General features: G+C 36.0%; 1 protein-coding gene across 3 annotated transcripts in view; it reads left to right on the top strand.

Annotated features, from left to right (window-relative positions):
- Positions 1–24,977, top strand: part of CNTN1 (contactin 1) — a 365,959-nt gene that overhangs the window by 312,742 nt on the left and 28,240 nt on the right. For all 3 annotated transcript variants that reach the window (XM_043563335.1, XM_043563337.1, XM_043563336.1), the window contains 3 exons: positions 4,193–4,379; positions 7,069–7,181; positions 7,989–8,145. In XM_043563335.1, the coding sequence (XP_043419270.1) occupies positions 4,193–4,379; positions 7,069–7,181; positions 7,989–8,145 (457 nt within the window). The remainder of the gene's footprint in view (positions 1–4,192; positions 4,380–7,068; positions 7,182–7,988; positions 8,146–24,977) is intronic.

Genomic DNA, 24,977 nt, shown 5'->3' on the forward strand with positions numbered 1-24,977 from the left:
GAGTCTAAGATTTGGATAATATAGTTATTGTATATTTTTAGAGATTGAGCTTTTTTGTGTCAGAGTCTCAGTTTTTCACTTAAATGACCATATTAACCGTTTCTCCTAAATCTTTTACAAAAGAATCTTCACTTGTCACATGATTATGATTTTTTTTTCCAGCAAATTCAGACCTGAAAGGACAGAACTTAGAAATCTGATCCAAAAGGTTACTGAAGGGGCGCCTGCCTGAATGGCTCAGTCAGTTAAGGATCTGACTCCAACTTTTGATTTCAGCTCAGGTCATGATCTCCTGGTTCGGGAGATCAAGCCCTACATCCACGAGCCTGTTTGGGATTCTCTCTCTCCCTCTGTCTCTCTCTTTTTTCCTCTTCCATGTTCTCTCTCTGTCTCTCTCTCTGTCTCTCTCTCTGTCTCTCTCTCTGTCTCTCTCTCTCTCTCTCTTTCTCTCAGTCAAAATACCTAAATAAACTTAAGAAAAAAGTTTACTGAAGTTGAAAATAATAAAATGGAGCAAACCCAATTTTCAAAAGTGCTAAATATCTTCAGGCACTTCCATAATTGTAACATCCATTCCTTTTTTCTAAACCCCTTTGGAGAAAATGAGGTTTTAGAAAAGCCATTTTCCCTGCAAATTTCTTAAATTTTTCTGAGAAGGAATATAACTATATTGTCACTGTACAAAAGTATTATTAATGTAGCACACAATTTATGGAAAGTGTGATATTCTTCTGCTAAGGCTTTTTTCTTTTTAGCTTCCTAATACTTTTGTAAAGAGTAAGTATTCTTTGAGCAAAATGATATACTTAGATCCCTCCCTCAAAGATATTAGGGATTTTATGTGAAGTTATACATTTTGATTCCTTCATTTTTTTAATAAGATCTATGATGGCAAAGAACATGTATGCCTGGGTTCACTGCACTCCCAGCACCTTGCACAGTAAGTGGGACAAAGTGGGTACCTGATAATATTTGTTCAATGAATGAAACAGTATCATACGTCAAATGTAGCCCTGTGCCCATAGTGTTGAAAATAAATAGTAAATACCCTGTCATCAAAGAGCTTATAATCTAGTTTAAGTGGAAAAAGACAAGTCATGAGGCAGTCTAATTAGTCATAATTGCCTAATAAGCACTATGATAGGTTTATGAGAGACAAAAGATGCTATGGGAATTATAGAAACATGTAGAGAAAGAGTGAAAATTCTATAATGCCACAGCATTAAAAAGAAATGCATTATGTATTAATGCAGCATATGAAGATGAATTTATGGTTTACTATCCATAATTCAGGACCTACTATATGTATGTATGTGCATATGTATTTTCCAGTAGTGATAATCCCTTTCCACTAATTCATTCAGGCTCTCTTTTGGTCTCCCTAGTGATTAATCAAAAGCAACACATTTGTTCTGTTCCATGACTACAGGTTGCACCCTTCACTCCAAGCAATTTGTTCCAAATCACTCATAAGCGATTTGCTCGGTGCTTCACCACATTGAGAAACTCAGTGAGATGATCAAGATGCAACAGCCCAAATTTATTATCTGTTTGGAAATGACGTGCATGGCCAGTGGCTAGTTCAGAGAAAAAAAGATGATGCCATGCATTACATATATCTATCTATTATTTATTTTAGTATACTTTGAAAACATTGTAAGTTATATGTAAACATATAAAGAGATTATTAAACTAAATCATTTTGTCTCAGATGCTTTCATTTGTAAAGATTAACTATACTGTGAAAAGTTCAAACAACTCTCCTGTTCTAAAACAAGGAAATCAAGGACTATTTGGCACTCTCAATAATTCTTTCTGCTCCCTAGTTAAAAAGGCATAGCTAAATCACTGCTTTAATTTATTGTGACTTATGTTTTTTTTAATGTTTATTTTTGAGAAAGAGAGATAGACACGAGTCAGGGAGGGCAGAGAGAGAGAGGGAGGCACAGAATCCGAAGCACGCTCCAGACTCTAAGCTGTCTGCACAGAGCCCGGTGCAGGAGTTGAATTCACGAACCATGAGATCATGACCTGAGTGGAAGTCAGACGCTTCGTTGACTGAACCACCCAGTCGCCCCTATTGTGAATTTTAATGGAGACTGACCACCACAGATCCCTGCTAAAATTTGATGAATAAAGTCATTTGTCATTTTAGATATAGGTGCAAATAGTAAATTAAGGAAAGCTCTTTTCTTTTGTATTGCCAAAATGCCTCATGGAAATTTAAGTGAGAAGGCAGAAAAATTTTGTCACTTTAATTCCTCATAGTGTCTGTCTTTTAGAAATTACCTTTTTGATATCTATCTGGTTAAAAAGTTTCTCTTCTTTAAACTGGATGATAGAAAAGTTGTTAAAATTCAATGAAGATTTTAAAATGTGGTCCACATCTCAGTCAACAAGCATACATATAAAAATGCATCAACCTCATAGATTTCAGTTTTGATTGCTATAAAACATTCTAGATTTATTATGAAGATAATGTATACAGATGATCCTACTCAGGTTCTTGGCATTTCATTAGAATATAAATTTTCATTTTATTTCTCTTTAGTCAAGCATTAGAAGGAGGCCTCATGCATTATCTAATTCAAGTGCCCACTAAAATGTAGGCCATTGTCCTCCCAGATGAATGTACTCACTGCCTGAACCCTTTCAGAATCTGGAAACATCTTCTCGAGGAGGCTCCTCCTCTTAGCAGGTCTTTTGTCTGCCAACTGAGATCTGCCTCTGGAGACACTGGGTACAATTCTAGTTCCTTGGTTCTGAGGCCATCCTTCTGGTCAGATGACAGGAAATGCCAAGGAGAGCCTATCAAAACCATTAGAAAAAGTATTGCTGACATGAGAAAAATGAGTACTAGAAAACAAAATAAAAACATTGCAAAGGAAACAAATTAGCAACTTAGTAACTAGGCTTTGTTCTGAAATGTGATCATTCTACATATAAACCTTACTTTGTTACCAAGTGAATTGGAACCATCTAGTTCCATTTTACAATGGTTTCATTTGATTTGTGTAAATGAATTATTCAAGATTATATAAATATTAGATACTATTGTCTAGGCACTTTGCTTAATTGTGAAATTAAATGTTCATTTATTTTATGGCCAGGGAATCTAAAATATATAAAATATCAACACATTTATAAGGAAATTTGCTCCTTTTTATTTATACCTTAGATACAGGAATTTCTAACCAATAAAATAGTCTCATTAGAAGGATGGAAATTATAATTTCCAATTTTTACTTAAACTTTAAGAGACAAGGAAGAGTCATTGGTACACTGGTTGGTACAAGTAATCATTTTTTTTAACTAATGTTTATTTTTGAGAGAGAGAGAGACAAAGTGTGAGTGGGAGAGGGGCAGAGAGAGAGGGAGACACAGAATCTGAATCAGGCTCCAGGCTCTGAGCTGTCAGCACAGAACTTGGGTGGGGCGGGGGGGGGGGGGGGGGCTTGAATTCATGAACCCTGAGATCATGACCTGAACCGAATTTAGACACTTAACGGACTGAGCCACCCAGGTGCCCCACAAGTAATCATTTCTAATCACAACATGGATAACATTTTTAAAAATAAATTGATTTTCATAATAAATAATTTCCTCAACTAATTAAACTCTTAAGCCCATTTCTTTGATAGCTGGCAAAAATATAGCTTCAAAGGGAATATTTTTTCATACATATTTCTAAAATGAACTAGCAGAAACTTATTACACTCGCATGTTCTAGGCAATATAATAACTTTTTATAAAACAAAGTTGTATTTCCTGTCAAACTGTTTTATCAGTGACCCATGACACACTTGATATTATACAAACAGAAATAAAACAGTAAATAAATGATAAAAATTATTGTGGAAATACGTCCAAACAGAAACCAGTGTTATATTTGAAGGTAAATCATATGAAGAGGTTTTTGGTTTCTTCTTCTTCATCTTTTTGTTGTTGTTGTTGTTGTTGTTGTTAGAGTGATACTATTTTAGGCCATGAGGTGAGCCCTTGATTTCTTTGACATCTTTAATAAATCTACATTATGTGCCTTGCCGTATTCTAAGACCAATAGAAGTATAAGTAGCATTAAGTAACATTTGAGTATATGACACTCAGCCAACATCATAGGTGTCAGAGCCAAGTGAAAAGGATTTTCACCACTGAATCATGACAACATCTTCCTCAATTTGAATGTTTGCAGATTCGGTATTGGGCTGCCCATGACAAAGAAGCAGCTGCACACAGAGTTCAAGTCACCAGCCAAGAGTACTCGGCCAGGCTGGAGAACCTTCTGCCCGACACCCAGTACTTTGTGGAAGTCAGGGCCTGCAATAGCGCAGGGTGTGGGCCTCCCAGTGACATGATTGAGACCTTCACCAAGAAAGCACGTGAGTCAACATTTGCATTTAGACTCATCAAAAACTACCAATCCATTAGGTCATGAGGCAAGTTACATTTGAGAGAAATTTACTACCTAGCAGTCTTAGCGCATTCCATTTTAAATTTTATCTTTTACAGCCATCCAAGGTTTAAAACAAAAACAAACAAAAAATCATTTTTAGTTATTGTAGATGATGAAAACATATGGAGGATGACTTCACCCATTTAATGTTCCACTATAGAAATAATATTACAGAACCTCCATTTGTAAATTTTGTATCACTAGATAATCAATTTGTATTCTCCGTTACTATTTTTAACATTGTTTTTATAGGACTGCATAAATAGCATATAGCATGAGAAAATTAAAATTGTTTCTTTTCTATACTTTTTTTATATAAACCTTCATCAGTGCATAGTGCAAATGTGAGGTAAATGTTGTAGCATTATGTTTCATCTCTTATTACCATATGTTCTCATTGTTTATACAACAAGACAGCCCATCCTGCTTAAGTCTTCTAGTCGTTCTTAGCTCTCTGGGTTCACTTTGATATCTCCTTCTTCAACCCACGTTGAATATATAGAAGAATAGAATTTATATTCAAGATTCTAGAGAGATTTGCAAGAATTTAAAGGCATGAATACTACTGGTGTTTGGAAATTTATGAAATTCACTTGGGGAAAGGTAACTGAACATGGTGATAGGATACCAGACTTTGGTATCAGCCATGGGCTTCAGATATGTATTTTCCACTTACTAAATGTGTGCCAGTAGACAAATTACCTCCCACCTTTAAGCCTTAGTTTTCTAATTTGTAAGAGCAGCATCCATTCCTTTGTTCTTTTTTTCCATTTATTCATCAGAAGTATGCTATATGTCTACTATCTCTGTTCTAGCCATTGAGAATACAGAAGGGATCAAACCAGACCCAGAGCCTCTTCTTAGAAGATTTACAACCTAATGGAACGACATGAAAACAAAACAAAACAAAACTAAACAAATAACTGACAAGTCAATATGAATGATAATATCAGATGACAGGGCAATAAAATGAATAAACATAATAAAATAGAAAGTGACATGGATGGAAATGAATTCCAATTGAGTGGTCAAGAAAAGCTTCTTTGATAAGATATCATTTGAGTCATATATATATGAATATATGAATCATAAGAAGGACCTACTATGACAACTGGCAGGGAGGGGACGATTTCAGGTAGAGAAAGTAATTAGGGTAAAGCCTAAGGGTGGGAATAGTTTGGTATGCCATAAGTGTAGAAAGGCCAGTTGGGCAAGGATGTAGGCTGGAAGTGAGAAGGAGGAAGTATGCTGGTGTTGAAATATGAAGAGTCTTGTAGTTGTAGGTCCTGCTAGGGATTAGAGTTTTTTCTAAGTCTGTTGAGAGCCATTGGGAGATTTTAAGGCAGAGAGGGATAGTTAACTTATGCTTGAAAAAAATCATTCTGGCTTCTGGATGGACAATGGGTGGTGGTGGAGTAGGAGTAAAAACAAAAGAACCAATTAGGGGACGGTTTTAGATGTCAAGGAGAGAAGTGATGATGGCCAGAACTAAGTGATAATGGATATAAAGAGAAGTGGAAAATTTTCTACAGAAAGAGTTGACAACTTGGTGCTGATTTGGATGTTGGCATGGATGGAATGGAAGACTGAGTACTGTACTTTTTTTTTTTTTTTCAACGTTTATTTATTTTTGGGACAGAGACAGAGCATGAACGGGGGAGGAGCAGAGAGAGAGGGAGACACAGAATCGGAAACAGGCTCCAGGCTCTGAGCCATCAGCCCAGAGCCTGACGCGGGGCTCGAACTCACGGACCGCGAGATCGTGACCTGGCTGAAGTCGGATTCCCAACCGACTGCGCCACCCAGGCGCCCCTGAGTACTGTACTTTTGATTCAGAAACTGAGGATTCAGTTGTATCATTTGCCAAAGATGGGAAAGACCCATAGAGATGCAGATTTGGGAGAACATGGCAAATGTTCCATCTTGATTACATTTGAGAAGTCTTGTAGACGTTCTAATACAGGCAATTGGACACATATGTCTAGAGGCCAAGAGAAAACATACACCTGAAATAAAATTTTGACTTCTTAAAGCCATACACCCAGATATAAAATTTAGAAAAGATTCATAGATCAGAGAAGGGTGCTCAGGATCAAGTCCTAGGTCATGCCAACATCTAGAAATTAGGCAGAGGACAGGAGCTGGCACAGGATGGTTAATGAGAAGGAGCATCCGGAGAGGTAGAAGGACACCTGGATGTTAAGAGATCATGAATTTAAGAAAAGAATGAGATTCAGAAAGGGGTTAGAAGATCAATTCTGTAGAATGCTACAAAGATATTAAGTCTGAAAAGAGTAAAACATGACATTATTTGGCCAACTGGAGATAATTGATGGCTTTAAAAGCAGCAGTTACAAAATACTGGTGGAGAAAGAAACCCAAGTAAAGAACAAGGAAAAGAGAATAAAAGATAGTTATATTACCTACCTCACAGGGTCAAGGGTACATTAAATGAACCCATGGATATAAAGTGCTTAGTATAGTGCCTGTTATGTAGTAAGCACTCATCAAAATTAGCTGTTGTTGTCACATCATTATCATCACTGACTCAAGGCAGTTTGCAGAACTCAAGTTGGATACGGTGGCTGTCACTTGCATATTATTACTTTCCACAGCTCCGAGCCAGCCCCCAAGGATCATCAGTTCCATAAGATCTGGTTCACGCTATATAATCACCTGGGATCATGTGGTAGCACTATCAAATGAATCTACAGTGACAGGATATAAGGTATGTAAAAGATTACTGGGTTTTTCCCCACACAGGCTTTATTCCTATAAAGAGAGATTGATGTTTGGACTTGACTGATGTTTATTTCACCAAAACCCTTTCAGCTTTCTTATTCTAGCTGTATAGCGGAATCAGATGACATCGTACTGTGATAAATTTTGAAATGAGAAAAGATCTTCAGTGATTCTATGAAAATTGTATGTCAAGTGAGCAAGTTAGGTACAATAACTGCTTTAAAGAATAGAGTTGTTAAAGTAATCAGTGCATAAATCCATTTTTGTTTGGCAATGATTAAGATAGTGTCGCCTGGCACACAATAAACTTGGGTATATTGAGTTGCATACCATAAATGAACCAAAAAAAGATTATTTCCATACATTCTATCACACATTTTTTATTAGATACCAGACTTTGGGAATAATATTAAAAAATTTAATTCTGAGCAATGTTTTAAGACTACTTCAAAATGTTCAAAGAGCCCTCATTTTTATACCTATTCCATAAAACACACACACACACACACACACACACACACACACACACACACATTTTTCCCTCTATGTTAGGTCAAAAAAAAAAAGTCGGATGCTTAAGGCATTTCTCTTGGATCACCCTAAAATAATAGGTGAAATCAATTTCTGTGAATTAAAAATAACATAATTTTCTTCTAGCTAGTATTAAACAGCTTCCTGGGATTTTTTTTTTTATTATTAATAAAAGTCTAAGCATTTTTATTTTGGTTTTAGTGTTTTGGCATTGGCTCATTATTACCACTTTATAAATATGCATATTTTGGGACTTTTTCAGGTTCTCTATAGACCCGATGGCCAGCATGATGGCAAGCTGTATTCAACTCATAAACACTCCATAGAAGTTCCAATCCCCAGGGATGGAGAGTATGTTGTAGAGGTTCGTGCACACAGTGATGGAGGAGATGGAGTAGTGTCTCAAGTCAAAATTTCAGGTAAGCCAGTCATTTAAGACACATCTCCATTAATTACTTGTATATTTGTAGGCCATATGGATTCTCAAGAGTAAAGGTAGGATTGGTATGCACACCAGTATCAGTGTTTTCCTAAGGAAATCTGAAGTGTCAAGGATGTCCTGAAACTTGGCATTTCTTCCCTTATAAGTCACAAAAGTAACTTTGCAACATACTGCATACTTTTTGATTACTATCTGGGTGACAAAGCATAATTCAAGGTATGGTAATAGCATTGTGTAGTAACAGATGGTAGCCACACTTATGGTGAGCCTAGCATTACATCTAGACTTGTTGCATCACTATGTAGTACACCTGTAACATTGTATGTCAACTATTGTTCAATGGAAAGAAATACCACAATGCATTAAAATTTTACGTAATAATAGACCATTAAATACTAATATCCGAAATTTATCAAAAATAAATTCACGGGGTGCCTGGGTGGCTCAGTCGGTTGAGCCTGTGACTTTGGCTCAGGTCATGATCTCACAGCTCATGAGTTCGAGCCCCACATTGGGCTCTGTGCTGGCAGCTCAGAGCCTGGAGCCTGTTTCAGATTCTGTGTCTCCCTCTCTCTCTGACCCTCTCCAGTTCATGTTCTGTCTGTCTCTGTCTCAAAAATAAATAAACATTAAAAAAAATTAAAAAAAAGAAATTCACTGGACTACTATTAATACTTTTCTAACTCCTTTTTCTTTGTCCTATGTATATTAATATAGTAATAGAAAGACACTATAACTAGATGGAAGCTCCTTCCTTTACTATCTCTCTCTGTGTCTCAGCGTATGTGTCCTTATTCTGCAAACTGTATTTCTCACAGCACTGGGTAATCCAGATGAGGCAGTGACTTCATCTCTTGTGTGGACTTGTACAACACTATTATTTAAATTTTGATACTTTTTTCTCATCCTGCATGCTATAGATTAATTATAATGAATTAAATGATGTTTATTTGAGAGTTTTATGAGTCTCTGAAACACTGCAAGATGCTACATTAAAGACAGGGATCACTGATTTAGAAAAAAAATGATAATTTATAGCTAAATAGATTAATGTATTTGGTGAATAGTGCCATTCTAGAATTTTCTCATTTAAGTTTGGATTTATTTGCAAATTGTTTAAATAGGTTTTCTCATGCATTTAATTTATGTTGATTTTTTTGTGTTTAGACATTATTATTGTGTTTCTTTAGGAAATTTGTAAATTGCCAAAATTTGAAAATAAAAAATAGTCATATTCCAAACACTCTAAATTAGCTACAATTAGTGTTCAGTATGTGTGTATGTGTGTGTGTATATATATTTATATATTTATATTTTATATAAATTATATAATTATTATATATAATATATTTACACTATATAATATCTTATAAATTATATATTTATTATTTATATATTTATATTTATATTTATATATAATTTTGCATTTTTGCTTCTGTTGAATGTATAATGGTATATCCTACTTTTATGAATCATGTTACACGAACAGTCCTCATGTCATTCAGAATATTGTAAATTTCACTTAAAATTATACATAATATTCTCTCAAATGTATAAGATGTATCTACCCATTTTGGTTTCCACTATAATAATAATTCTATTTTGGATACATTTTTATAAATTAATCTTTCTGCGGGTTAAATTGAAATAATTTGATAAAGTATTTTACTTTTATATTGCCAAATTAAAATATATTTATTTATTTTCCTGTTGTCATTGTATATGAGTGCATTTCCCATTGCATTGCCCCAACATTGGTTTTCCTTTTAGTCATTACTAATGATAGAAGAAGATGGCATGTTTTTATTTTTAAAACATTTTCTAATTTCTGAACTTTGCTAGCACACACTTTGAGTGGTTTCACACTCAGCAAGGCTGTTCCACAAAGGAAATCAGAGGAAAATGAGCACTTTATTTTGGGGGTAGTAAAGTGCAAGAGAACCCAGTAAATCGATTTGAAAACCAACCTTCCTTGTTAAGAAGCCTGCCATACCCCACTGCTGCTCTCTTTATTTCCTTACCCTTCATTTTTCATCGCTGATGTGAAGCAAAACCCAGCTTCTGGGGTTGAAACTACAGAAGTTCGTAGCTGGAGATGGCGTAGCAGTGACAGTAGCCTCAGCATAGTGATAACTAGTGATGTGCACTAAACAACAGACTGTCTTAGGGTGAGGGGAAGCCCTGGCTTTATAGTTTGCTAATTTCTGTGGTGTAAATATTTCCATCATGTCTGATTTCAAACTTCCCACATGACATCACTAAATGTGGAGCTACCATGAAATGCTGAGCAGCACACCATTATGCATATGTGGTGGTAGCCACCACACAGATGCAGAGGAATAACCTCAAGGGCATTGATGATATTAAAATGCAGTAAAATAGGGGCACGTGGGTAGCTCAGTCGGTTAAGCATCCAACTTGAGTTTTGGCTCAGGTCATGATCTCACGGTTTGTGGGTTTGAGCCCCACATTGGGCTCTGTGCACAAAGCCTGCTTAAGATTCTCTCTATCCCTCTCTCTCTCTCTCTCTCTAAATAAACTGAAAAAAATTTTTTTGTAATGCCAGAACAGGGGCGCCTGGGTGACTCAGTCCATTCAGCATCTGACTTCAGCTCAGGTCATGATCTCAGAGTCAGTGAGTTTGATCCCCGTGTCGGGCTCTGTACTGACACTCAGAGCCTGTACCCCGCTTCAGATCGTGTCTCCCTCTCTCTCTCTGCCCCCTCCCCTCCATTTGTGTTCTGTCTCTCTAAAAATAAACAAACATTCAAAGACTATTATTAAAAATGCAGTAAGGAATTAGGAAGTGATGAGTTTTTAGAATTTACTACCTTGTTTTAAACTTCCTCATTTACTTAAGAAATTTAAATAATTTCAATTTTAATAACAGTATTTTTAACCACTTGCTCATCGATTTTCTAAACAATTAACAATCGGTTCTTGGGAGGTGGCAGAGACCCCCTGCTGCCCACTACGGGCACACTCTGACACTAGTGTGAACAGCCCGCGTACAGAAGGCACAGAGCAAGCTATTTTTAGAAACCTCAAGTGAATAATTTCCTTTTTCTGCCAACTAACAGGCAATGTTCTTATTAAGGCAGAATTTCTATTTATTTCTTATTCTAGCCATGACTCTATGAAGAAACTCCACAATTAACATTAGGAAATGTCAGATGTTTGCTGGGTCGTCCCATTCTAAAATTTTCTTCTTTAAGTTAGATTCATTTGCAAATTGTTTACCTTATTTGAAATGAAAGAAGCATGTGAATGCAAATGAAAATTTTTGGCTTTCTTGTGAATGTAAAAGACTCCTCATACTTTGCTTTGTTTCTGTTTTCATGACTAAAATATGATGCCAGGAATAGAGTACATTGCTGTGTTTTAATGTTTATATAAGCATTATGCTATTCATGTATTCATTCATTTATTTATTCATTCAAGAAATATACATGAAATGCCTACATTATGTCCAGGCACAGTTCATATATATATATATATATATATATATATATATATATATTTTTTTTTTTTTTTCTTTCTAATGTTTATTTTTGAGAGAGAGAGAGAGAGAGAGAGCGCGCGTGAGCGAGGTCAGGGCAGAGCAAGAGGGGAGAGTGGATCTATCAGCACAGAGCCTGATGTGGGGCTTGAACTCATGAACCATGAGATCATGACCTGAGTCACAGTCAGATACTCAACCAACTGAACCACCAGGTGCCCCCACAGTTCATATATTTAAAATGTGCTACTATATATATATATATGTATATGTATATATATACATATATATTATATACATTATATATGTATATATACCTATATAATATACATATTATATACATATATATTATATACATATATATTATATACATATATTATATATGTATATGTATATATATATCATATCTTATATGTATGTATATATACATATATCATATCCCTCCTCTTCCACATCACTATCACCCCTTGATGGCCCTACTGTGATTCTAACAATTTTCTTGGCTTCCAATTTTGGCCTTGTACAGTCCATTCCCTATGCAGCTGCCAGAGGGATCTTTTTATACTTAAATCAAATCATGCAACTCTCCTTTTAAAAAGACTTCCCACAGGATAAAATCTAAATTCCTCACCATGGCCTGTAGTGCTCTATAATAATCTGGCCAAACTCTCTTATCTCGATTAAGTGATTTCATCTTTGTTCCATGACCTTCTTTCTCTTCATGAACATACATCAATGTTACCCTTACTTTGAAACATCTTTACTTGTTCCTGCTGCTGCCTGAATTCTCTGAATCTTGGCATGGCAGGTTCATTTTTGTCATTTTTGTTTCTGCTTGGATGTCACCTCCTCAGAGGAGACTTGTATGACCACCAATTTAAGATAGCCCCTACTCTACTGCTATATCTTATCACATCACTCTTTTATTTTATTCATAATATTTATAACTACTCAAAATTACCTCATGTATTAATTTATGCTGTTTATCATCTATCTCCATCCTTACTTGAATGTAAATCTCCATGGGAACAAGCTCTTATCTGACTTCTTCAACCTTTGAATCCCCAGTACTTCGGGGACACATCTGGCACAAAACAGGGTTTTAACAAATAATTGCTAAATGAAGTTACTATTTCTGCATAGAGTAAAATTTAGTTATAAGAATAACTTGGATAACTTAAATTATGATTTATATTTCCAGAATGTTGATACACTTCTCTCCCTTGGGCACATGGTTTGTATTATGCCATGTGCTAATTCACAGTTTGGTTCTTACAAAACTTAAGACTTCATATGAGAGATAGTCTAGAAAATTTATTTGACATGGTAACTTGCATCTCTGCTTCTCTCTGACCTGAACACTGGTACTGCTGTCTTAATACATTATCCCCCATTAGATGTTTACAGTTCACATCTAGGCAAATGTAACACCACAAATGTTTCATCAAGAATGTACTATCTCTAAGAAATTCTATATTGTCTCTTAAGAATCTTTTGTTTTTGTATATCATTAGTAGTTAAATTAAGAATGTGCTAATAGTTACAAAATACTTTGAATTTAAATTTTAATAAGCTAGTTTGGCTTGTTACATATTCACTATAAATTTTAGAATATAGATTATCAAGGATCTGTGGCCATAAATAAATATCCACAGAGAAGTGCGTATTTCCTTATTTATGTGTGAATGTGCATATTTTGAGCTTTTATTTTTAGTTTTAGTAAAAGATACCTTAGTCAAATCAAAGAAGACTTTAAAAATTTTTTTTTTCAACGTTTATTTATTTTTGGGACAGAGAGAGACAGAGCATGAACGGGGGAGGGGCAGAGAGAGAGGGAGACACAGAATTGGAAACAGGCTCCAGGCTCTGAGCCATCAGCCCAGAGCCTGACGCGGGGCTCGAACTCACGGACCGCGAGATCGTGACCTGGCTGAAGTCGGACGCTTAACCGACTGCGCCACCCAGGCGCCCCCAAAGAAGACTTTTAAGGGCATTTTAGAGGCCAGACTTCTTCCTAAGGGCAATCCATAATCATTTGAAAGCTTCAAGGAGGTAGGAATAACAGGATCAGTTGTTTATACTTGAAAAATCTCTTTGGTGATTGTGGAAAATGTATATAGTAGGGAAGAAAGATTTAAGGAGTAGAATTACAAGGTGATCATTGTAGAATGATTAGAAGATGATAACGGTCTGTCCTGGAAAGAGGGCAGTGGTCAGTCAGGTCTAGGGTAGGTTCTAAAAGAACAAGACATCTTTTCCATTTGATTTAAAGTTGCTGTATATTCATCTTGTTGATTTTGTATCTCCTAATAAATCTGTAGTTTATTCCGATGTTGCCATAGATGATGCAAACTCAAAATTTAACCTACTACTTTTGGCAACTCCTAAGTTACTAAATTAAACTATATAACCAAAGCCACTGACTTAAACACTGATGAAAAACGCATTTTGTTTTCTCACTTTGTCCTTATCTTTCCACTAGCAGCAGAGGAAGGACTAGGAAACTGTTCTCTACAATCTTTAGATGTTAACTCTGTTACTCACATGCCCCCTTCTCTACTACCTAAGTTATTAGTACATTGTAAAAGGAACAAGAAGGTAGTTGGGATGTTTAGATTTAATTCATACATTATGAAATTAAAATGTTATGTTGATTTCATCACTGTTTCAGTGTAAGCATTTCAAAAGCCAAAATTATTTTGAGCATCTAATCTTGTACAGTAGTCCGTATAACAGGAGGAGAGGGTAGTATACATGATGGGCTTAGAATTATTGTATCTTGCCTTCTTTAATGATAGGCTACTATATAATTTAGTGACCCCCCCCCCCAAATCTGTAACGTTGTAAATGTCCTGCATTATTTGGGACAAATAGATTGCCATGAATAAATTATATACTAAGATGAGAAATTGGAATGGTATATCATATGAGAGTTGAATGCCATTCTTATAAATTCATCATCATAACTTTAAAAGCTTGTATTTTTGATTATGGCATAATCAAATATTATTATTTAGGAAAGGCTATCTCTCCAACTATTTTGAAGTAGCCAAATAGTTTGTCTTCCTTTGCTAAGTTCTGTGTGGGATCAATTTGAGAGTTCAAGTGGACCAATCCAGCCTTTGTATTTCTAGGCTGACAAACAGCTTACATATTAAATTACCTTGGAGTGCCTGGGTGACTCAGTAGGTTGAGCATCCAACTTTGGTTCAGGTCATGATCTCATGGTTCGTGGGTTTGAGCCCCCTCATTGGGCTCTGTGGTTACAGCTCAGAGCCTGGAGCCTGCTTCAGATTCTGTCTCCCTCTCTCTCTGCCCCTCCCCCACTCATGCTCTGTCTCTCTTTCTTTCTGTCTCAAAAATAAATAAAGCATTAAGAAATTTTTAACTACCTCTAAAGTATAGATTCCTTTCACTAACTTTGAATTATGACTATCCACTTAAAACCTTTTCTGACATTCCAGCTGTACATAACACTCCTACTTTCATAACAATCATGAAATGGAGGGAAAACTATCTGAACAAAATAATATTTTGTGTGTCTCTGCATTTGACTTCAAGATAGCACTTCTGCATCTAAACTAACTCGGGTTTTCCTGGATCTTCTCCAAGGTTTCTTTTAGCTACTAGTAAGTTAACACAACAGTCCAAATATATTATTTTCTTCATTTATTTAGACTTAGAAATAATTTAGTTGGGAAACTCCCCAGTGGAATGCATTATAAGAATAGAAAGAAAAATTAAAAATAATCCTCCAAGATTTACTTACAACCAAAATAATTTTAGTTTATGAAGGATGGTCTTAGTCTATGAGGCTGTACTTTAGTATTAGAATGTGCAAATAATTTTTTCTTTTGATAAATAAAACTTAGTATTAAAACATTACATATTTTCGGGGCGCCTGGGTGGCGCAGTTGGTTAAGCGTCCGACTTCAGCCAGGTCACGATCTCGCGGTCCGTGAGTTCGAGCCCCGCGTCAGGCTCTGGGCTGATGGCTCAGAGCCTGGAGCCTGTTTCCAATTCTGTGTCTCCCTCTCTCTCTGCCCCTACCCCATTCATGCTCTATCTCTCTCTGTCCCAAAAATAAATAAAAAAACGTTGAAAAAAAATTTAAAACATTACATATTTTCATAATACTTTTGTTCTCCAGAAGATTGGTTCATTTAATATACATCTACCAAACACCTACAATGTGTCAGGCATTCTACTTTGTTATTGGTTACAATAATTAAGAAGCCTTCCTGAAGCTTACATTCTAGAGGTTATCAGGAGAATAAAGGACTAACACCAAAAATAAAATCCATTTTTATGTAGGTTTAAGGATTTATAAGAAATAAATCAGTGGCTAATTTAGAGAATAAAGGAAATAGAACTGGTTTGAATAGGATGATCAGGTCAAGCCCTAACTAGGTGATGTCTGGTATGAAATTTAAAGGAAAGGAACTAGCCATACCACAAAAGTAGGAATGAGAGTCATAGGTGCAGGGAGTGCAGGAAAGAGCCTGCCAGGGTGACTGGTAAGTAGCAGTGGGGGTTGTGCTGGAGACAGCATAGGGGAAAACACTGTGAAAGGCCTGGCCTTGACTGCATCTCAGACTCATTTCAGACCATTTTTTTGCTCATTCCAACTCCCATCGCCCCACCCTTGAAGCCTTCCATCAGAAGTCCACACTTTATTCTGGGGGGCATATCAGCGTGTTTTCAGAGATGAGTGATGCAACCTGATCAAAGACCATTTTTGTTGTAGTGTAGACAGTATATTGATGTGGAGCAAAGGGGAGTTGGTAAAGAAGAGAGCAAGTCTGACAGCCCATCAGCATAGGTAGATTCCCTTCCAGAAAGAATCATTTTATAAGATAACAAGTCTGTTAATCCTCTGAGATGCAAAGCAAACTACAAGACCTTTTCTAAGACAAATGATTAAAGAATGTGTACGGAGACATTATATATGCTTCAGAGGGAGAAAATGTACACTTTAGAAGGTTTTCTGTACGAATTATCAAAATATGTGAAATTTAGTGATAAAAAAGATAAGAAAAGCAAAAAAGATTTATAAAGTTGCTGGAGGGAAATGTCTACATCATCTTGTTTGACTCTTTTCCAAGCATTGGAATTCTCTGCAGGACATTCATGGCTTTTTCTCTCTCAACCTCAGTTCAAACACTATCTGTGATGGGGAGCCAGTTCACCCATTTTACAAGCAGCCCTTAGACTTATCAATAACCTTAATCAATAGATTATGGATCTCTGATCAATGCTATAGTAGTTGAACTAGTTTCTGATAAAATCTACCTCATAGGATCAACCCAGAGCTTTCTATGAAGTTCTTTCTTTTCTGTCTTCTTTCAGTGAAAGAGCTTTCATCTTTGAGGAAAGATGAAACATCTCTGGATATTTTAATCAAGTATTGAATTAGATTCTTAAAAGAGAGAATAAAACCTTTTATAAGAGTTTTTAGAATGTCTGCTGGCTTTAAGCAAAATAACAAATTGCAGTGGAAAGGAGCCCCTGTTGGTGGTCCATCTGCCAGCAGCTCCCAAGTGAGGGAACCACAGGAGAAGCTGTGAGGGCACTGGCACCACCGGAACCTTGGGCACCATCGAGGCCCAGAGCCCTGCCCACTGCTGCAAAAGCAGCAAGGGCTTCTGCTTTTCTGGGCCCTTCCACATCCCACCCCTTCTCTGTGCCTCTCATTGGCAAGAGCATCTAGGAATGTAGTTCTCACCTTTTTATTCCAGGGATAGGCAGAAGGACATAGTGACCACCAGAAATGCTGCTGCAAATCCAAGAAGAAATGTAGCACACTTTCTCCAAAACTAAGTAGCTTTGCATGATAACCATCAAAACTGACAAGAAAAACCCAGCCAAACCTGGGTTTTTAGGATATGTTAAATGAAATTAGAGAAAAGAAGTAAAATTGCTCTTAACTTCTAAATTGATTTCATGATATAGAAATCCGTATTAGAAACACTATTAAAAATATAGGGCGAGAAAACCCATAGCTATCGAGGCTACATTATAAATATATGTAAAAGGGAGACTTACCTAAGATATAGAAAATAATGATTAATATCACTTGATCACCAACAATCACAGATAACAATGTGGCAACTATATCTAGTTATTCTGTATATTTTCTTTTTAATTTTTTTTGATGTTTGTTTCTGAGACAGAGAGAGACAGAGCATGAGTGGGGGAGGGTCAGAGAGAGAGGGAGACACAGAATCTGAAGCAGGCTCCAGGCTCTGAGCTGTCAGTACAGAGCCTGATGTGGGGCTCGAACTCACAGACCGTGAGATCATGACGTGAGCCAAAGTTGGACGCTCAACCAACTGAGCCACCCAGGCACCCCTCTGTATTTTCTTTTACAGTGTTATAATAATATCATAATGGACAACATTGTATATAAATCTTTTTTCAAAATTTCTTATTTTTTAGAAAAGATTCTTACAAGTAGAATACTGGATTAGAAGGCAGAACCTTTCAAACACTTGGCAAATATTTGATAATTGCCAAATTGCTATCTAAACAGTAATGCCTATATTTTATCATTAAACAATTTTTACTAGCATTTCAGTATTAAAAAATTCTTGGTTAATTGGGCAAAAATATGATCTCATAATTTTTATTATTTTTAATTACTATTGAGGTGAATACATTAATATGTTTAATAGCTACTTATATTTTTATTTCTAAGAAGTTCTGTTTATGTTTTTTTCTCTGTTTAACATTAATAATTTTCCTTAAAATTTTATGCTCATTTCGTAAAGCAATGTAATTAGCATTTTCATACCCTATTTGTAGCAAATATTTTTTCAAGTTTGCATTTCAAAGTCATTGATGCTAGATCAATATGGTTCATTTATGTGCGAAATAATGAATTCTCATCTTAAAAACCTTCAAATATTTAGTGCATACAAACAAGCCATAGAATAATAGATATGATTTAAGTCCACTTCTATGAAATCCAAAAGCAGAAAATAATGAAGCAATGTTTAAAGAGGTATGTAAGTGACATGTAAAACTTCCCCCCAAAAGAGAAAATGCTTAACACAAAATTCAGTACCGTGTTGCCTTGTGAGGGGGCAGAGGGCAATCAGGAAGAGGCTTATAGGATGGTGACAATGTTATTTCTTTGCCTGGCTGTTAAGTATGCAAGTGCTCTCTTGTTGTTGTTGTTTTTTTTGTTAAATTATATTTTTAAAAGTACTAATTTACATAATTTATTTCAAAGTTGTAGAAGTTAAAAGAGGATTGACAAAGTTGACGAATAAGGAAGTTTATTGAATCTGACATTTTAGAGGTGTCTATTACCTTGCTAGAGCTACCATAACAAAGTTCCACAGACTGAGTGGTTTAAACAATAATTCACTTTCTCACAGCTCTGAAAGCTAGAAGTCTGAGGTCAAAATGTCAGCAGGGTTGGCTTCCTTGGATTATAGACAGCTGTCTTACCCCTATCTTCATGGGGTCTTCCCTCTGTATGTTTGTGTCCTGAGTTTTTCTTCTTATAAGAACACCAGTCATATTGGATTAGAGCTGACCCTAATGACCTTACTTTAACTTAATTACCTCTTTAAAGACTGTCTCTGAATACAGCCACATTCTGAGGTACTGAGGGTTAGGGCCTCAACATGGGAATTTGAAGGGACAAAATTCATCCCATAACAAAGTTACTGGTAATTTCTGGTAATTTCAAGAGAAAATCTTCCATAAAATACTGTGGGTGAAGGTCTTATTTCTTTCTCTAAGCCAACCTCCCAGAGCTTACATTCTAAAGAGAGGAGGCAAGATCAGTCAGTCAAAATATAACAACAGATAGTGATAATACCTGAAGAAGAAAGTAAACCAGAAGAAGGTAGGTAAATAGTGATGGAAGATAGCTAGGACCTACATTTTCAATGAGTGGGAGGAACAGCTTGCTCTGATGAGATAACACTGGAAAAGAGAACCATATGAGGTGAGGGAAAGGTCCATGTGGTTATCTGGAGGAAAAGTATTCCTATTGGAACAATATAAAGCCTTATTCCAGGAGTGCCTTTGGCTGTTCAAGGAACAGCAAGGAGACCAGTGTTACTGGGACTGAGCAAGGCGTGGGGAGAGTAGACACAATTATGGTGGAGAAGTAGTTGGAACCTGAATCATAACAAGGTTTACAGGTCCTGGTTAAAGACTGGATTTTACTCTAAATGTGATGAGAAGCCATTGAAGCATTTTAAGATGGGAAATGGCATGATCAGATGTATATTTTACAAGTCTTATTTTATCTGTTCTTTGGAAGGAAGTAGAAATCTCATAAATGGTGGACCAGAAATCTCTGTGAATCTCTAGAAACAGGGAGAGTGGTTACAAACCAAAAGGTGACAGTATAAGCTAGAGATGAAATCAGCTTTGACTAGTGTGGTCATAGTAGAAGTGAGAAGTACAGTCAGGATTTATTTGGAAGAAGACCCAACAATATGTTCTGATGATTTGATAAGGGATGTGAAAGAGGATTTGGCATGACTCTAAGAATTTAGATTAGGCAACAGAATCATCTAGTGAAATGGCCAACAGAATCATCTACTAAAAATAGATGACTGGAGAAAAGGAGGAAGAGCTCAATTTTTGATGTGCTAGTTCATGATATGTCCATCAGTCATCCAGATGGAGATAGATTTAAAAAAACAAAAAGGAAAAGAATCATCTAGCAAAAATGAGAGACCAGCTGAGGTCAAATAACAAATTTGTCAGAGAACCAAGTGGCATAATTATATAACTATCTGCAATTCATACCAGCCTGGATACAGAGAAAGCAGATGGTTGTTGACATCACCCAAAGTTGGCAACTTGCATGGTTAATGTAGTAGGAGATAAGGGAAACAAGGATTCATTACTTTTAGTTGAATAATTTAAGTAGCTGAGCAGAGAGTTTGTATCTATTAAAATATTTTCAGCTGTCTATAACAAACTCTCAACTCTAAATTGCTTAAGAAATAGGTGGCTATTAGGCCTTAGTGAAATCAGTGTCTCAAAAATGTAATCAAGGCCATTCCCTCCCAGCACCTTACATCTCCACCAGAGGGGTCTCAGAACCGGGTGTATTTAAGGCTGATTCTCTCTGTGGTTATAGTATGGCTGTAGCAAAGCTAGGAATTAGTGCACGCAGACTCTATAATGTCCAAGGAAGAAGGGGTATGTCTCTGTCAAAGCTCCATCTTAAATGAAGGACCTTTACCAGAGACTCTCTGAAAATCTTTTCCATATTGTCTCAAATTGGTTTTACTAAACTAGTAAAATGGCATCTCCACGAATGCTCAAAGTGATCAAGATTTAATTCAGATGGGGATGGTGAAAATTTCTTCAAGGAGTGAACATCTGAGCAAAAACTGGAGAGTATATTGGCAAGGAAACAGAAAAAGATTTCTACTTAATATTAAAAGTTAGATAACAAGATGAATAATGAGGTAAATAACTAAAATAAATAAATGAGGATATAGAAAAATGAAGAAGGGAAAACTGGGTCAAAGAGCAACTTCATAAAAGTGCAACAGAAGGACAAAAAGTTATAGGAAAGATACAAAGTTTGCTTCAAAAATAGACAATTTAGGCAGGATTATTTTTACTGAGGTAATAAGGAATGGTAATCACATGTGAATTTTTAGATTAAAACAAGGATTAATAATGTTGAACAAGTTACCAAGGATTATGTCCATAAACTGAGAGAAGTCCGATCTAAAGTCAGTAACTGTTAAAGAATATTTGGGTGGGTAAACAGAAATGTTCAAGGAAGAGTTTAAGTAATTACTGCTGTAGGAAAATTGTAACTATTTTTGCTTTGTTTTGTAGTTTAGATTATATATTCTGCAATACTCAAACCTATGAGACAATCCCTTCCCCTCAAAGACTGCATTTGGTGATGTTTTCTAAATTTAAAAAGTTGAACTAGGAGGTTAGAATCTGAAAAGAACATTGCTAATGGAACCTAGCATGGTTAGGGACTCCTACATAAAGTAAGTGTTCTCAAAAAAGGAGTTGTAAATTAAAGGAATTTATCATTTTTGAAGAATGTAATTACACGGAAGAAGTTTCAGAAAATGAAGCAGTTGTACTAAGGGAGATATCTTCATTCAAAGATGAACTTTTCTGAATTTGGGGTATCAGCAAAATTCCAGTTTTATTAAATAGTTCTCTATTTTCATCTTGTTTTCATAATTCCAAACTCTGTGGAATATGAAGTTCCAACAAATTTTATTTTGTGTCAATACATTGATCATGAGAAAATTAATAATCTTTTGCAATGGCATGTCTTATATGTATAATTTTAATTATTAGTAAGCTCAATTTTGCACATTTATGAATGTTGGTACATTAGTGGCATAAAAATTACAGTAAGATTCTCTATTCTCTATACACAAATGGAGTGAAAATATTCTATAATCCTAAGGAAGAAATATTAGGATATATGTACACCCCCTCAAGTCATAGGATGTTGCTTTATATTTTCTCCTTAAATAAGAGCAACAAATAAGTGAATTAAAATAATTATGTTATCTTTGACATATACATCAACCATCAAAACACCATTTCAAAATTCATTTCCTTTGAAACATTATAGGCTATGTTGAAATTTGTAACCCTTTCAGGAAAATATAAAGATAATTATCTGTACTGAGAAAGAGAGTTGACTTTAAATTTTCACTCTGTAGTTTTGATATTTGCCCACAGTAACACAAATTTTAAAACTACTTAGAAAAGAAAATGAGTTTGTCATTGTTAAAATTGAATCCCTGGAAATTTCTCACAAATAGAACTGGAAACCTTTAATGCTATAATAAGAAGGAATATGAAACACTTAAACTGGAAAGTGATATATCAACATATTAAAATGGTCCATTTAATACTACTTTAGGGACCAGCTTTAGTGATTTATGAAAGGAATGTTTGGGTCTCAAAGTCCTTCCCAAAGTTAGGTAAGGCTAGAAGTCAGCCCCCTCAGTAGATTATTCACAGTATGAAAGCAATTCAGTGAAGCAAAAGACATTCCAGAGGCACTTTTTACAGACACCTTCTGCAAAATGAGCCAGACCAAGAGGAAATAAATCGTTTAGAACATATTACAAAAGTATGTATTTCTCCTGCCACTTGTCTTTCTTCAGTAACCTACTGCTTCAGGCCCTGCAAATTAACAGCCTTGGTCACATGGCCATTAGAAGCAGGAAGAGTGAAGAATGTTGTAGATTACAGAGGAGTAGTTTAAGGAGACTCAATCCACAGGGGCTGCTTCAAAGTAGATGTGCCCAAAAGTTGTGAATTCTTTGGATATGAACATCTGTGTGGATGACCCTTCCAATGCCCTGGACTTTCAAGTCCTCTTTCTTGATGATCTTGTCTTCCTGCCCTGCCTCGGTCACCTGCTTCTGATCACAATGGAGACAGGGGTTCACAGACCTAAATGTGAACTAGAACATGAGCGGTCCCCATGGGCTGCCTTGGTGGATCAGTAGGTTGAGCGTCCAACTTTAGCTCAGGTCATGACCTCATGGTTCGTGGGTTTGAGCCTTGCATTGGGCTCACTACTGTCAGCATAGAACCTACTTCAAATCCTCTGTCTACCTCTTTCTCTGTCCTTCCCCTGCTCCCTCTCTCTCTGTCAAAAATAATACATAAAACATTGAAAAAAAACAAAAACAAAAAGATGAGTGGTCATTGAAAATTTAATGAGAAAAAATGACATGGTAACTTTCACTAATTGCTAACTCAAATGTATTATTCCTTGAAATATGAACTGAAGTAACAAATTACTGTCACCAATAACAATTGCAGATATCCTCATATAATATTTCAGCTGTTGCAGTATTACTGCTTCAAAAATATGGCATTTATTAGACCTGATCTTTGTTCTTATTATTTGATGTGCACATAAAATTTTATTGTGCTAATAAACATATATTTGCTTTCTTGATATTTCTATAAATGTATCTCAATATAATTGTTTTTTCCTTTAATTCTAGATATTATATTTAATGTATGTGAAAGCATTATTTGCAGCATTCCATGGCCTGTAATTAAAACCACTACCTTATCTATAGTTTGCCTCATTCTCCCTTTATGCTCCTCACGTGGCCAAGCCAAACTATGATTAAATACAAATTTCTGTTGTACTATGTGCCCGAATAGCTCCTGCCAAGATCTCCCTGTCCATCCCCATGCCCAAAATTTACCCCCAACACTATCTGCCTGGAGACCCTCAGGTCTAAGCATTCCCATAGGTCTCATTTACTACACTAACCAAAAGTAGCCCAGGAGTCCCTGATTAAGGAGTTCTGGGTGCTCCTTTTATTATTCCATTTCTATCCATACATAACTCTTAAAACCTCTCACTCTGACCTCTGGAATTCATGGTCAGTCATCAGCAAAGTCTCCTGTAGTGTCCATCTCTTCACTGAATATTTCCTTCCCCTTAATTCATCTGAAACCTTGCTCTACCCAATGACATTGCTTCTCCTGCAGTCTGTTCAGACACCGTGGACCCTGGGCCTGGTGGCAGGGTAGTTGTCCTTGCTTCTTGTTGCTGCTTCGGTAGTATTCTCCTTTCTTGTCCAAAACACCCTGCTTGGAATCTCATAGCATTTGTTCCTCTCATTCATTTTCCCTTTTTGCAGTTTTTTGTTGTTTGTTTGTTTGTTTGTTTGTTTACCAATTCCCTGGATCATTTCTATTCATTCCTTGAGGAGTTACAAGCCCAGGTCACTGTGAATGTCTCCAAAACTATTTCTGTCATACCCTTTGTTGATTTCAATATGCATATAGATAATCCATACATTACCCTATCCTCTCACTTGAAACACTGCTCATTTATGTTGTCCTTTCTGTGGTTCCATTCCAACCTTATTATTGCTGTTTTTATAATATCAAAGAGTCTAGTCTCTGACCACCACCTATCTTTCCTCTCATCTTTTAGTACTCTGACTTCCAAAATTTTTGACCCACAAGAAACCATAAGCCATTGATCTTATCACTTTTTCTGTTTCTTTCTCAATTTCTTCATATCTACCTTAATTCCCACAGCCACAAATTATAATTACTCCTTTTTATAGAATCCCCACACATATCTTTACTTCTCTTACTTCACACTCACTTGATATTTCATGGATTAAGTCCAACTGTTCACTTATATCTATGTTTACATTCTCAAAGCTAAAGGTGGCTAAAGAAAAATACCCAACGTTATGACTGGTTACACCACCTTGAATTCATGACAACTCACTTTAAGCAGGACCACAGTGCTGCTGGGCCATTCCACTAGATTTTCCTCATACGTTCATTCT

Source organism: Prionailurus bengalensis, chromosome B4 (genome assembly GCF_016509475.1).
Source record: "Prionailurus bengalensis isolate Pbe53 chromosome B4, Fcat_Pben_1.1_paternal_pri, whole genome shotgun sequence".
In the NCBI taxonomy this organism is placed as follows: Eukaryota; Metazoa; Chordata; class Mammalia; order Carnivora; family Felidae; genus Prionailurus; species Prionailurus bengalensis.